This window comes from Hesperophylax consimilis, chromosome 9 (assembly GCF_061612785.1).
Source record: "Hesperophylax consimilis isolate HC1 chromosome 9, BYU_Hcon_1.0, whole genome shotgun sequence".
Lineage (NCBI taxonomy): Eukaryota > Metazoa > Arthropoda > Insecta > Trichoptera > Limnephilidae > Hesperophylax > Hesperophylax consimilis.
In genome coordinates, this window is record NC_142844.1 from 27,018,528 (window position 1) to 27,034,501 (window position 15,974).

The window sequence follows — 15,974 nt, forward strand, 5'->3', positions numbered from 1 at the left end:
AACGAATCACATTTGGGAAAGTGAGTTCTGATCATGACCTTGTACTGTAGTACCGATTTGCTTTTCCTTTCCCAAACACGCTCATTAAAGAACAGAAATATATATATTAAAAAATAAATACCAGAAAGTCCAATTATGTCCTGTACCTTATCTAAATTTCGCTAATAAACAATAAACAGTTTTTATCTCAAGTAACCTACCAGGTAAGTATGGTACTGTATAAGTGTATAGTATCTGCATATATAGTTAATAATAACATAGATCATTGTAGAAATGTAAATATATTTTTTTACAGCGCCCTTGAGGTTATTTTGCACAAAAACGGCCCGATACAAATCATCCAAATATTATTTACCTTCCTTATTCTTCCCCGTCTCCTCTCTTTCCCCAATTCTACAGCGTCACGTCATGCCACAATTTATTGGGGATGAACTGACAGTCTGTTACTTTTCAGTGAGCTAGAGCAGTGCTCCGCAACCTTTTCTCACCTAAGGCACACCAAAATTCTTCCTAGAGTTCCGCGGCACACCGAAAACTAAAATATATAGGTATTGATACAATTTTTTGTTTGTTTTTTATTTGAAAAGTATACATACATATAACTATAACATATTTATTAATTATTATAAAATAATAATAATAAATCAACGTGATACCTGCGCTTGTTTCAATGAACACAAAAGTTTTATATACTGCTCGATTTTTTAAGCATGACCGCTTATCATTTTTATTAATACAAACGTTGAAAAACTTTGCTCACATAAATATGTCGTTGAAAAAGTAGTGTTAAAATTTCTTTGTCCAAGATGCGAGGATATTCGTATAAGATAACGTAAATCCAGAAAACATTTAATGGAATTTCGGAGAAGTGAAGTTTTAAAGTCTTGTCATTATATAAATCTGTAAATTCCTCTCGAATTATATAGAGGCAGTGCTTTCGTAAAAATTATTGCATTGGTTGCAAAAGGATTTCGAATCCAATCGTATTGTTCCATATTAACGGAATAAACATACAGATCAAATTTCTACTGAAGCATACTTAAATGTTGTTGGGCCAGATCCACAAATAATTGTTTGTTTTCAATTGTACTTTGGTACATTTCCAATCATCCTTTTGCGACTCTTTCTGCTAAACTCGATTTTTTTTCAACCCTTGTAATTTGTATTTTGCATTTTTTTATTACGTTCATTCAAATGCTGGAATATATTTGCCATGTATACAAGTTTAATCAATCAGTAATCATCATCGAGGCGCTGATATAGTTCGTGGATATTTTGAATTAAAATAAACTCACGCACCTCGTGACAAAGTTCAAACAATCTAGCCAAAACTTTGCCTCGGGATAGCCAACGAATTTCAGTATAAATCAATAGGGATTCATATTCGACATCCATTTCAGCAAAGAATATTCCAAAGATTCTATACTACATTTCGAAAAATAGACAATATTATGAAAAATAATTTGTCATTGTGTATTAAATACATAATGAAATATTGTAAAATGTCAAGTACATTGAATTTGACCGCGGCACACCTGTATCCGGTTTACGGCACACCAGTGTGCCACGGCACACCGGTTGCGGAGCACTGAGCTAGAGTGATGAGATTGAAAAAACCAACCAAATTAAAGCAACCCCAATAATGTAGAATTTTTTAATCTAACCATTCGATCTCATGAAAAGTCTAGAATCACCACAACGGGGAAGCAATAGGGGCATACCACACAGGCCCACAGGCTCCGAACAGTCCGAACAGTTGGGAAAAAGCCGGCTTACCACATTGTTGTCACACTAATAATGTGATGAAGATGAATCAATATGCCAGTCACGTAAATGTAATACCTTAGTCAGTAGCGTGCCGTGACTTTTCTTGAGATATTTTAAAAAAAATTGGATGGTTCCTACTCGTATATTTTTGGTAGAAAATAATACGTTTTTTATCCGAATATTTTTCTATTAGTACTTAAATCTTCTTTTATCAGATTTTTGGTAGTAGTAGTAACTAAAAAAAATCAGTTGAAAAAACGCTAGAGATGGCACAGTAAATTTTTCATAAAATAATTATTTACTAAATTAATATTTATACATGTACACACTAGGTATTACCTATTATAAATCTTAGTTGGGAGACAATTATATTAATTTTATTATTTATTCAGGACAGATATTATTATATATTAATGGACGTACTTGACTTACTTAAACCAGTGATTTCTGACATTATTTGGAGTAAAAAATTTAAATGAAATTTTGGAAACAGGTGGCTTTTAATATATTTTTTTTAATTCCAAAACCAAACAAAAAAATCTTGCACATTTTGTCACCAGTAATTTAGCTGGGTAACCGCCCAACCCCTCAACCAAATAATAACTACAAATTTTCAATGTAAAACATCACAATATCACCGGAGACCAAAATTTCTTTTACATTTCTTACTCCAATAACATCATGAATCACTGGTAAAAGTAAGTCAAGTACGTCCCTTAACACCTGTATATTTGTACATCGCCCTTGAGGTGATTTTTACAAAACGGCGCTATACAAATCAGACATATATTATTGTTATTATATAAGCATATTATGAAAGAATCTACCCATAGGTATCTACTTGGCAACACCTATAGAATAAAATAGAATACTAATGTAACTATACTCGCTATATTGTGGTTTATTATTATTATCATCCAAAGATGCGCTTAAATTAACATGCTTTACTGCGCAGAATTCGAGAAGTCGATTAAAATATCATACAGGTTGAGTGAAAATTTTCTGTTAAAATTTATCGAACTGTTTATGACCCGTACTTTAATTCTTGGTTATTATCTCGCCGGCAATCGCATGTACAATATTAAAAAATGTTATCTTTTATTACCTACCATTATAATATAGAGTTAAACACAAAAAACAAGTCAAATAATCTCCGTTGTTCAATTCACGTTAGGGTACGTATACATTTGCGAACCGAAACGCGAACCGTACCACGAATTACGGGAAAGAAACGAATCAACTGCAAGCGGCGTTTCGCGCCATTTGCAGTTGCTTCGTTTCTTTCCCATAAGTTGTGGTGTCGAAAAGACGAACTAAAGAGGCCATGTTTTTTTTATTATTATTCGACTGTCAAAACACTAAAAAAACTTCTGCCAGGCAATTTTAGTTAGCAATCTGCTTAACTTTGGAGTGATGTATATTGCGGTTACTAGATTTGGAAGGCGCCAAACCGTTGATAAATTTTATATAATATATGTGTACAGAAATAAATGGGTCAATGTCGTTCCCAACAATATGATGGGAAGAGGCTTCAAAAGAGAAACAAAATTCATTCGTTGGTCTATGTAGAGCAGTGGTGGGGAACCTGCGGCCCGCGAGCACTTTCTGTGCGGCCTGCTGATCACAAAATTAGATTTAGAAAGCGGGAATGGTTTTAATGGGAAAACATTATTACAAAACCCAGAGAAAGGTATAGCATAGCAGACAGTTACTTATATATGCACCTACGTTAATAGAAAACGGTTTAGAAAGAAATTTTTCAAAGAATAGTGTAAGCATCGTCTTAACTAAACATGGATCTAAACGAAAACTCGCTCAACTACATGACAAAGGCAAAAGATCTACTTAGTTCCCTTATCAAAATTATAAATGACCCGGGTAACAAATTCACAAAGGAACAAATGGGAAAAATAACACCTTTAGGGGGTATTTCACTATGCCGGGCTAAATATCTGACTAGCTATCCGTTGGCTGGCTTTAAAGATCAGAATAACTCCGTTATTCAACGGCGACCGTTTCACCATTGTTTCGAGCTTCCGGATAGATAACACTCGAAATAGTCTGGCAACATCGCAAAATGTTTGCAGTTACTCCATCTACTGCCACGGCTGTCATGCGTCACAGTCCGCACACCGCGAAGTGTGCATTTTTTGGTTATGTTATGTTGATTATCAGGTCATTTTAGATAGATTCGTGTCAAATTAATACATTGTTTCTTATTTTGAACACAATCAAATAATTCAGGATGGATCATACAAGCATTCAAATTCATTCTACAAAATTCGACTCACTTCTCAGCTGTTAAACTCGGAATGTTTTGACGCCATCTTTGATTCGAGGAATAGCGCCTTACGTGAAGTTCGAGCACTGATTAGTCAAATCTAACTTTAACCCGAGCGTTAGCGTTATTCAGATATAGTGAAAACGAAAAAATGACTAATCCGCGGATTAGTGCTTGGTCAGAACATAATCAGAGATAGTGAAATACCCCCTTACAACGGAACTCTTGGGAACAACAGGATTAATGGCCGTCCGGATGGGTATTCTCGAAGGAGAATTATCGACCTTAAAAAGTGCAGCTCTTACTCAATCTACTGATACTAACCCCACAAATCCTCCACCTTTGTGAAGTATTTCACCCATTTGTGAAGTATTAACCGAAATTGAAGAGAGGAAGCTTCGTGCAAAAAACATAATTCTCTTCAATGTCCCGGAGAGTACGTCAGATCTAACATCTATAAATATTTCCGATGATGTTAAAAAAGTTACTACGGTCCTGAAAAATATTGATATTACCATTAATACTCAAGACATTAAAATGTACAGGTTTCGAACGAAGAAAATTTCAAACAAATGTAGACCAATCAAGATAGAACTCAATGAGGAGCATTTAGTCCGGACAATCTTAATTAATAACAAAAAATTCAAAGATGGTGTTAAAGCCGGCAACGATTTTTTTTTTTTTTTTTTTTTTTTTTTTTTTACAGTATTACCGCACAAGAGTCCCAACTGCTCCCGTCTGGAGCCAGTGAGACTATGGCATCCCCAATTGGGGTATGTTGTGAGGCTGAGGGTATTGGGGAGGGGAGGGAGATGGAGAAGAGGAAGGTGGGGAAGTACCTGGCTATTCAGATCTGGTCACCAAACACGGCTAAAGCCATTTCAAGCAACGTTTCAATTCTGAATGGTGGTCTTACACCAGGGCGATACTGAGAGTATCTTCCACTCTGGAACGTGCCGCAAATATACTATATATTATTTTAAATTAATTAATTGTGAAATAACACAAATTAATCAAATAAAATTTATTTGCGCACGCCGGGTTCGAACCCGCGACCTTCGGATCTGTAGTCAAAAGCGTATACCACTAGACCACGCCGGCCGTCAAATTAGATTAAATTAGGCCGTCAAATTAGGCCGGCGATTAGACGAGTCAACAAAGAAAACAACTTATGATGCTTCGGGACGAACTGGAAACTAGAAAGAAAAATGGCGAACCAAATTTAACTATAAAATATATTAATAACCTCCCCAAAATTATCAATGTTTTGCCAAAAAACTCCAACTAAATAAATGTAACCTGTACTATCAGAATATCAGAAATGTTATAGAATTAAGCACGAAGGTGGTTAATGTGAAATTACAGAGGCCAGCTAATAAACATAAACCGGGATCATGCTGCATCTACTACCAAAATATCAGGGGTATCAAATCAAAACTCGGCAAATTCAAAGTTACAGCTCCAACCATCACACAAGACGACATCGTACTCACCGAAACCTGGTTGGAACCTTCCATTCATTCAGCGGAGCTCGGATTACCGAATCACAACATATACCGAATGGACCGGAGTCATAATACTAGTGCCAAATCAAGAGGAGGGGGCGTCTTAATAGCAGTGAATAAAAGCACTAACTCTAAATTAATTAAACATAAAAATTATGATGTTGAGCAAATATTTGTACTATTAAGCGGAAATCATGTAAAACTATTATTGGCAGTGTATATATTCCTCCCAACTCGGACTTGTCGATATACAAAAATCACTGTGAGGACGTCGAGTATGTAAAAACAAAATATCCAACACACAAAATAATTGTCTGTGGTGATTACAACCTACCCAATTGTAAGTTTAATGATCCTAATTACTCCCCAATTTCTGATTGTGAAAGGGATATTCTGGATATGTGTTCTTATTTAAATCTTTCTCAATTTAATAACGTACCCAATGTTAACAATCGCATTCTCGATTTGATATTCTCAAATGAAGATAATGTAAATGTATACGAATCTCCTGAGTTCATTGTCCCTATAGATAAACACCATCCTACACTTATAATTTCTATACCCTACACTGGAAATGATAATCTTAAAATCTCATGAATTTGTTATAATTTTAAAAACGCAGATTACAATAAAGTTAATGAGGTACCTACTGTCTAACATTGACTGGACAAGTCTAAATGACGGTGATATTGATTTCAATACTGACTATTTTTACTCGCAACTCAATAATGTAATTTCAAATAATATTCCTCTTACCCAACATAAAGAATCAACGTATCCAATATGGTTCACTTAGGAATTAATTCACTTGATAAATTGTAAAAAAGAATCTCATAAAATCTATAAAGAACATAGATCTGTACCTAATTATATTAAATTTAAAAGTGTCAGGAAAGCTTGCAAAAATTTGTCTAAAAATAGTTATAAAAATTATATAATGGAAGTGGAAAATACTATAAATCATGATGTAAAACATTTCTGGAAACACGTAAAGTCTATGAAAAAAAATGAAATCGGGATCCCCGGAACTATGAATCATAAACAAAGGAGTTCTAGCAACATAAAAGAAATTGTTGACATGTTTGCCGATTTCTTTAAAGATGCGTTTGAACCTGACATTTCAGATGAACAAATTCCGGAATTTAATTCTGATATAAACTTGCAATTATCAAATATTAATATTAACATCAACGACATTACAAATTACCTTAAAACACTTGAACCAAAATTAAGTTCCGGGCCGGATCAAATTCCACCCATTTTGATTAAAAACTGTGCAGACAGCTTATCCATTCCGTTGTTCATATTATTTAATAAGTCTCTGTCAACGGGAATTTTCCCAAAACTTTGGAAAAAAAGTTACTTAATTTCAATATTTAAATGCGGGGATAAATCTGCAATTGAAAATTATCTTCCAATTTGTATCCAATCATCAATACCCAAGATTTTTGAAAAAATAATTCTTCTAGAGATAAACCCCAGCGTGAAATCCATCATTACAACTTGCCAACATGGTTTTGTTTCAAACAGATCAACCTTAACCAATCTATCCCTGTACGAAAATTATATAACAAATGCACTTGCTAATAGACAACAAGTCGATTCTATATATACTGATTTCAGCAAAGCGTTTGATAAGGTTTGCAATAAAATTCTTGTTAGCAAGCTGGCGAAAATTGGCATAACCGGTAACGTACTATCCTGGTTTAAGAATTATCTGTCTAATCGAGAGCTTACTGTCTTCATTAAAGGTCAACTGTCCTACACTTTTACAGCTACAAGCGGCGTGCCCCAGGGATCACATCTAGGACCCATTATTTTCAACATATTTATAAATGACGTTACAAATGTATTTAAACGTGTCTTTATTTTGATGTTCGCAGATGATATGAAAATTTACCGAATTATTGACAATATTAATGACTGCTTATTATTACAATCAAATCTCAGTAGCTTTTCTGATTGGTGTATCTTAAATAAATTAACCCTTAATGTAAAAAAGTGTCAAGTCATGAAATTTTATAGGAAGAAAAACCCATTGATTTTCACATACTGTATGAATAATCTTAGTATCAAGTCTTAGTATCTGTACCCGATATAAAAGACCTGGGGATAATATTTGACACCAAACTAACATTTATCTCCCACATTAACAATATAACCACTAAAGCGATGCAAATTTTGGGTTTCATATTAAGAACTTCAAAAGATTTCAAAAATTCAAAAACTTTAAAAATATTGTATTCATCCATTGTCAGAAGCCATTTAGAATTCAACTCAACCATTTGGAATCCATTTTACAATATTCATGAAAAATCTATCGAGCGAATCCAACATAAATTTTTACGAAACATAAATTATAGATTAGGTATTCCTATTGAAAACATTAACTACACCTCACTGTTGAAAGTCATGGGCCTTGCCACATTAAAAGAAAGAAGAATATGTTCCGATCTCTTTTTTCTTTATAAAATTGTTAATAACATGTTTGACTCCCCTGAACTCCTTAGGTTGATCGACTATCATGTGCCTAGTAGAACGGTTCTTCAGAAGGTACCTTACCATTGTAACATTGCAGGTACCAAAGCAGAAATAAATTCAGTAATGAACCGACTACACAGTGCAGGGAATAAATATTGCGTGAACACTAACGGTACTGAATGTCTATCAGCCTCTAAACACATTATTATTAAATCTGTATGTCAAATATGAACTTGACAAACATTAAACGGAGTATGTGCGAACTATTTCTACTACTCTGCAAACTATTTTTATACTTTCCTGTAATTATTATCATTGATTTGGAGGATTTTGGCAGATTCTCTATTTTTCATCTCAATTATTTGTACCTATATTTTGTTAACTCGGATATTTTTTTATATTTTTTTATATAACCTATATTTATCATATAAGATATAAGATCTGTATAATTAAAAAAAAAAATTATAAATAAATAAAGATGTACATTATTATCTGTAAAAGCCCTATGGGCGTTTAAGTAAATAAATAAATAAATAAAATAAAAAGGCGATCCGACATACGTTTTTGACTAAATGTGTAATATGAAATTATGAGTGTAATGCAAATTAAACTGGGGACTCGCTTACAGATAAAATTAAAGATATACCTGCAGACGCATTTAAGGAAACCATTCATGGGTGTCGTCTACTTGTAACATAATGTACCAAATTGTCCTTAGGGAGCCAACGTCGGAGAGGCCCCGGCTAGGTTCCAAAATCATACATGTCGAGGATTTCATAAGTAGAAAATGTTACAATGTTGGAGGACTGCAGTAGTTTGAATTCGCGATGCCTGAATGGGAATCGGACACTTTGTCCACTCCGCTACTAGCCGGTTAAGCTCATATGTTTTAAATGTTTCCGTTTTAAAGAATATTCAAACATTTTTCCTAAGAAAATACTAAAGAATATTGTTGGGATTCTGAAAAATAAAAAATAAAAATCAAAAGTATTTATTGGTTTGCCCTTCTAATTAGAAAAGTTTCGCCTACAGGTTTTAGAAAAAAAGCGTAGAAAAAAATCGCACTGGAAAAACTGTTTGGATATTTTGGGGATGATTGTTTAAAGCCCCGTAGTAAGCGGTCAAAGATGGTTTGAAATGGAGATATGTAAATACGAATGTTAGAGGGAGCAAGCTAATATTAAAAAACGATAAAAATTAAGCGAAAATCGTGAAGAGATTTAATGAAGATTTAATAAAACATGACTCGTTTGAAATAGAGAAAAATATCTCGACAAATAATTTGGTTGCATTTAAGGATAGACTGTGAGCTTTTTCATGCCTAAAACATATTAAATAACAAAACAAAGCGTGTTTTTAATAATTTTCTGAGCTTACTTTGCGATTTTTTTCTATCGAGGGAATTTAATATAATTAACGTTTCGACATAACAAATGTATAGATATTATTTTTAAAATAAAACTGTTTTTTGGAACATTAAACTTAAAGAGAAATTTATATATTATAAAACGTTAGAAATTGGGGCTATACGCATCATGGTTTAGCCTATTTCAGCATATCGCTCGCCATACAATCCGAATATGAGCGATATGCTGAAATAGGCCAAGCCACTAGAATATAGATGATAATACAAAGTAAATCTCGAATCTCGGGCAAAAGATCCGTTCTTGGAGTGCTATGTTTAAATGTGAATATGCGTATGAGTCCCAACTGCTAACTGCCAAGTGTAGCCAGTGAGACTATGGCATCTTCATTGGGGCATGTTATGAGGCTGAGGGGTATGGGGATGAGAAAGAGATGGGAAGAGGAAGGTAGGGAAATATGTCCTGTTACTTTCAGTTGTGAAGATTATTGAGGTAGGTACCTATTATGATAACAATGGCAAATTCAAAAACAATTGAAATAAAAAAAAAACACGTTTGCAAATTAACTAATTATGTATTTCGTAAAAAAAAGAATTGCACAACAATTTGTACTTATTTCAGCTTTTCTCCGTAAAATAACACATTTTTGAAATTACTCTCATGATAACCTATTTACACAATAATATAAAATATTATTTACAATATATATAGTTACCAATAATCAATACTTTACATATTTTCTTACATGAATGTCTTTCATAATTTAAATCGATATGTATTAAAATATGTACAATACAGTACATGTCACTTTTACAGTTATAAAATTTAAATATGTAGAAAAAATGAACACATTTAGAAATATTGATAATAATAATAATTAAAAACAATTTATTGCTATTGAAACTATTTTAGTTTTTTACAAAATTATTTACAGGTTTCTAGCGTTCTTGGAAGTAGAACATTATTTGTAAATAATAATGTCATACATATTAATTTTAAACATACATTAATCATTTTACAGCTAAAAAGATAATATAATAATTTTATCGCAGAAAGCAAACACGTTGTGGCTTGACATTATATAAATGATTTATTTTTTACTCTGTAACATAGGAAATATGAAAAAAAAGTTTATATATCCTTTGTTCTGAAGAAGATTGACTGAAACCGAAACCGGTCACCTATTTAACTCAAATAAAGAGGTTTGAAAAAAGTTCTTTTTTTAAATTTATACAATAATTTTGATAACCGGGAAACTCAGGACAGTGGCAATTCAACACACCCTTGAAAAGTGATATAAAGTCATGAAAAGTGACGAAAAAACTAGGTTAAGTTTATAAGCCAGTTTTTCCTATTATTTTTAATGACTTAATGTTGAATTGCACTGTCCTGAGTTGTTATGGAATCAATAATTTTAGTGATGGTGTAAAAATTTAAAATATGTCAAATAAATTTAGGGGTGAAAAGTTTAACGAAATATTTTTTCATACTTAGTATGAAATATTTGGTAACACAGCAGGTACTAACCTAAATAAATGAGATATTTATAAAATAAATGAGGTATCCTTTTCTCCACAGGAAGATTGATTTATATACATGTTAATAAATATATATCATTTGACTTAATTGCTACTTAGACTAATTACTTTTCGTTTTGTATATCATTTGACCATAATATAAAAATATAATTAAATTAAAAAATCTTTCTTTTCTGTTTCATCATTTCAATAAATTGTCAAAAAAATATACGTTTCATATGCTTAGCTACCAACGTTTTTACATTCTTTTAAACACCTTTGCTAACATAATTGTATCTAAGAAGATAAGAAATAGATTTTTTTTAATTTCACCCATCTTTTGAAGAGATTTTTTCAAGAAAAAGACCTGAATAACCACAAAAATTCTCTTGTTTTATAATTATTCTAACTTTACGACAGTCACACGTCGGCGTGACTTAAATCTCACGCAGACGAGAGACTTTAGTTGCGGACACAGTTGCGGGCCTAAGAAAGAATCCATTACCTACGGTACTCGTATATGGAGTTGCTATGGAGGTACGCACACAAGAGACTTATTATTTTTAAGGCTTTTTAGTTGCGGCTGCCGGAAACCAGCAAAACCTTTAAAACCTTCGGAGACTAATAATACATAGACATTACTAATAATACATAGAACCATTGTTATTTTTTTAAAATCTTCTTGTGCTCCGATCCTCCAACAGTTGCGGCAACTAAAGTCTATCGTGTGCGCACTCAATTTGAGGACGGCGACTGCGACGGGCTACCCTAATTTTAAATATATTGAGCATTTGGTACATTTTATAAAAAAAATATTTATATTTATGATGATACTTTTGTTGATTCGATGGACTGGTCGGTTCAAAAAAATCTAAAAATTGGTTCGGTTTACAGATCGTCGAGATATTCGTTGAGACTTTTCGCAAGGCGACGGAAACCCAGTATAACCTCTTTGCGGTTAAAGCGGTTGCTCTGATTTGACAGGTCGTGCAGTGGCTGCGTTCGTCCAAACCATCAACCTCTCCACAGTGATCGTTCGTCTCGCGTCCTTTGACTAGTGTACGAAAACCGATATGGGATGCGAGGCCAATATAATCAACAAATACCGTCACAGTTTCGTGTCAACTCTGTCAGAGTCTTGTAATCTCTTGCATGGGGTAGTCGTTGCTTCTTCTGGAGAATAACCCCTTCTTGAGGGTCTTGAATACCAGGAACGTGTAGTCAGGCCAGAGACAAGTAATCATGATCAGGGAAGTCGACAGCCAGAATGAGAGAGATCCTAGAAGACGTGTGTACGTTCCCAACACATCACCATCGTAAATTCTAAAAAAAAGATTCATAACATAGGTTATGAGAGATATTTTTAGAAAAAGTTGTTGCTACCTTCCCAAGTCACAAACCTACGACTAGCGCAGATTTGTATTATAATTGTGGGATTTGCGAAGCTGAAAGTTTATTAATATTTATTAAAGGTAAACATATGTTTACAAGACAAGGTTTTATGCAAAGCACAAAGGATAACAAATTATTATAAGCAATAATTATTAGCCTGAAACACAGATATAAATTGAAGAAATCTTCCGGGAAAAAATAAATTCCCGTCTGCTGCATTTATTTTTTCCATTTATATTTGTGTTTCATGCTAATAATTTATGCTTATAATAATTTGTTATTCTGAAAGTTGATGTAAAGAACAAATCAGAACAACGGCAATTATTGCACAATGGGAAAGAAAATATATTTGCAGCAGCAACTTTTTAATAATAACTTTGAAAACGACACTGTTGACTCAACTATATGCGTCCCTGCATTCCTACACCTAATAATTACCTGTTCCTGTCTGACATTATGAAGTACCTGCATTAAAAAATATTGCAACAATTTATTTATGCATGACCAGTATATTAAGAAAACTGGTGCAGTGAACATGTTCCTTCATGCGTTTAATTCGAGTCTATTACCAGGATTTTCACTCATAATATCGACCGAAAAGACCAAGGGTAATCAGTATCTTTTTCCAATTCCAACTGTTAACCACAGCTACCCCAAGGTTGTGTCAAATATTGATTACAGTTCACAACAATAGTTATAATATTGCAACTCCAGACACTTAAATTCACAACAAATCCAAGCTCATTGAAGCAGACAATCACTCACACACAGACCTACAACTGGAATTAGTATATTGATTAATTTAATCAACATTTTAGTGTTGCGAGGGGGGTTAAGGTATTTTTTTATCCCCATAGCAAAAAAGGTCATCAGCTACCACTCGTCATAGAATAACGTTAAAATCGTATTCAGAGAGGAGTAATAAAGCGGCTTGGAGCATTTGAGGACATTGAAAGGTCGCCATTGTTATCGTGATAAAATGTCTGTCATGGGCTGACATAAAACTTATCTGCAAATGAAAAACATAAATTTAAATGACGAGTCAAAATAAATAAGATGAAAACAATTATTTACACGTGAATGTCAAGAAAACTAGAAGATAAGGAATATGACTAACATGTAAAACGAGGAGTATATAGCCGAGAGTCCAATCCACACCAAGATTGACAGGACGGTGCAGAGGATGAAGGCGTAAGACTGGTAGCGAGCGATCAGCCATATCCTCAGGTTCACCACGCACACCACGCAGTGGAAAATGGCTGCCCCGAAACACCTGGAAAAGATGCAGAAATTATTTATTTGAGACAATAACTTTTATTTATTAATGTGGGCCTCACTGGGTGCCAAAGATATTAGAAGAACGAGATGTGCTATGCGCAGTTCGTACTGAGTGGAATTGTTTTGCCGAGTGTCGCCGGTTTTGTTCACCAATACTACTGCACACCTTCGCTTACGCTAAGGCATCGCTAAGGTATCCGCACTAATACATAGAACAGATTTCTGTGCGTACACGTCCCGATACCGTTCAAAGTACCCTAATTAGGTAGTACTCCGGCTACGGTCCGGCGGCCAACATAGCATATCTCGTTCTTCTAATATCTTTGCTGGGTGCTTTACCCGTGCCCACGCCTCCACTTTACAGTTTTATAAAATGCAATATATAAAATAATACAGGCGGTACATAATGAAAATCAGACAATATAATATTATGAGGTATCTTGTGTATTATGTACATGTTTTGTAAGTTAGTTTTGTGTATTATGGATATGTTTTGGAGGTTAGTTTTGTGCATTATGTAATTGTTTTGGAGGTTAGTTTTGTGTATTTTTTGTAGGTTAGTTTTGAAATAGAGATTTATTTTTTTAAGACATGAAATTTGTGTAATATTGCATTTTTTGTTATTTAATCCAAATCTTAATCTTGTACGTGCAATGTGTTCTGTTTCCTTCATTTTGTTGTATCGGGTGTAAGATGTAACTGCTTTTACTACAAGGTATTTATGGTGTCTTTGTGCAAAGCTTGTCACTGCATGCCGACCTAGGATTTGTTAAAATGTTTTGTTCATAGAAAAGATTTTATAATTACTGGTTTGTTTAATTAATTACTTTATTTTTTTTATTTAATTACTTTCACTGTTTTCTTTTTATTTTTCAAAAATATTACGGTATTTTGATTTAAATTTTTATGTTGATGAATAAATTTACTATGGCGATAAAAATGTGCCGTTTTCGATTTGCCGCCAAAACAATACGTTCGTTTTTATTCCGTGAATTCGGCGGCGTTGACGTCACGCCACACGGGGCGACGTTGGTGACAGCCGTCTTACCATACATTAGCAGTTTTATGTCATAATGACGTTGTAGCCAGTTGGAACCCTTTCGGAATGTGCGGTTTTAGAATGATTTTGAAATTAATAATTATGAAGGAAATTTTTAAATTTACATATTTTTAGTGCGATAATGATAATTATATTTATAATAAAAGGTTCTGTTCATGTTATATTATTATATCATTGAACAATAGCTTCACAAAACTTAAATGGTAAGAGAACTTGGATAGAACCTTGACAGAGATTGAAAATCAACTTTGAAATTTGAAGAATTGTTCAAATTCTGTGAAATAACCCGTCCTAAACCTTCCACACATTTTGAACGGTATTCATAGTTTGTGAAAATACCCCTCTGTCTATTTATAAGGTTAGGTTGTGTTTTTTTAAAATCTTGTTTTTGGGTCGCAGATGTACTTTAGTCGTTTTTTTATGTATATTTTGCGTATTACGAGTTCTACGACAACAGTCTCAAGTCTCAAGCATTCCAGAAACGTCAATAAGGAAGTTAGGACAACATGGGTAAAAACTGGGAAGAAGCTCAATATGATTCCACCAGAAGGTAGAATATTATTATGTTAATGCCGTAAGAAATGCTCAAGTTTTTTCCCCAATACCAATCACAACCTATAAAATGAATTTGGGCTTATAATTGACATGTTAGAAGCCAACCTTTTTATGATATTGATATTTATCAAAGGTAAACATATGTTTACAAGACAAGGTTTTATGCAAAGCACAAAGGATAACAAATTATTATAAGCAATAATTATTAGCCTGAAACACAAATATGAATTGAAAAAATCTTCCGGGAAAAAATAAGTGCAATAAAAATAGGTATTTTCAGCAGAATACGAGTGTTCATTTTATCATTTTTTTTAAATAAAGACCTGGGTTACGAATAACCTGACAATATTTGAAAATCTCCTACTGCCACCACAGTAAGCGGAAAATGTTGCTTGTGTTGTGATGGAGGACTTAGCCAGCCGAAAAATTAAACACACTACGGCTGGGTGGGACCCAAACGCGATGTTAACTCAGCCACCGACCAGACAACATTAAAATAAAAGTTTAAGTAGAGACACTGTAATAATACCATAATCCCGAAGACTTCCCATCTGCAGATATGACGGGGTTATAGTCCCACATAGCATAAAGGAAGTAGAAGATGACTGCAGAGTGATAAGTAGCAAGCCAACACCAACCGAAGAAGTTGGTCCACGAGAGAACCTTGTTGGTCACTTGCTTCTTGTACAGCAGCGGGTTTCTGAAAAGCAAATATAATTGAATAAATATATAAAACGATTATGACTATTTGCAAGAATATGCCCTTGTGGCTAA

The 15,974-nt window shown here is 33.5% G+C and overlaps 1 protein-coding gene across 1 annotated transcript in view; it reads right to left on the reverse strand.

The window, feature by feature from the left end:
• Positions 1-11,818: 11,818 nt before the first annotated feature.
• The window catches only part of LOC149421166 (phospholipid-transporting ATPase IF), a 43,511-nt gene continuing 39,355 nt past the window's right edge, over positions 11,819-15,974 (reverse strand). The window contains exons 15-17 of the mRNA XM_089635850.1: positions 15,730-15,900; positions 13,425-13,580; positions 11,819-12,238 (exon numbers count right to left, since the gene is read on the reverse strand). Of these exons, the coding sequence (XP_089491976.1) occupies positions 12,046-12,238; positions 13,425-13,580; positions 15,730-15,900 (520 nt within the window). The 3' untranslated portion in view covers positions 11,819-12,045. The remainder of the gene's footprint in view (positions 12,239-13,424; positions 13,581-15,729; positions 15,901-15,974) is intronic.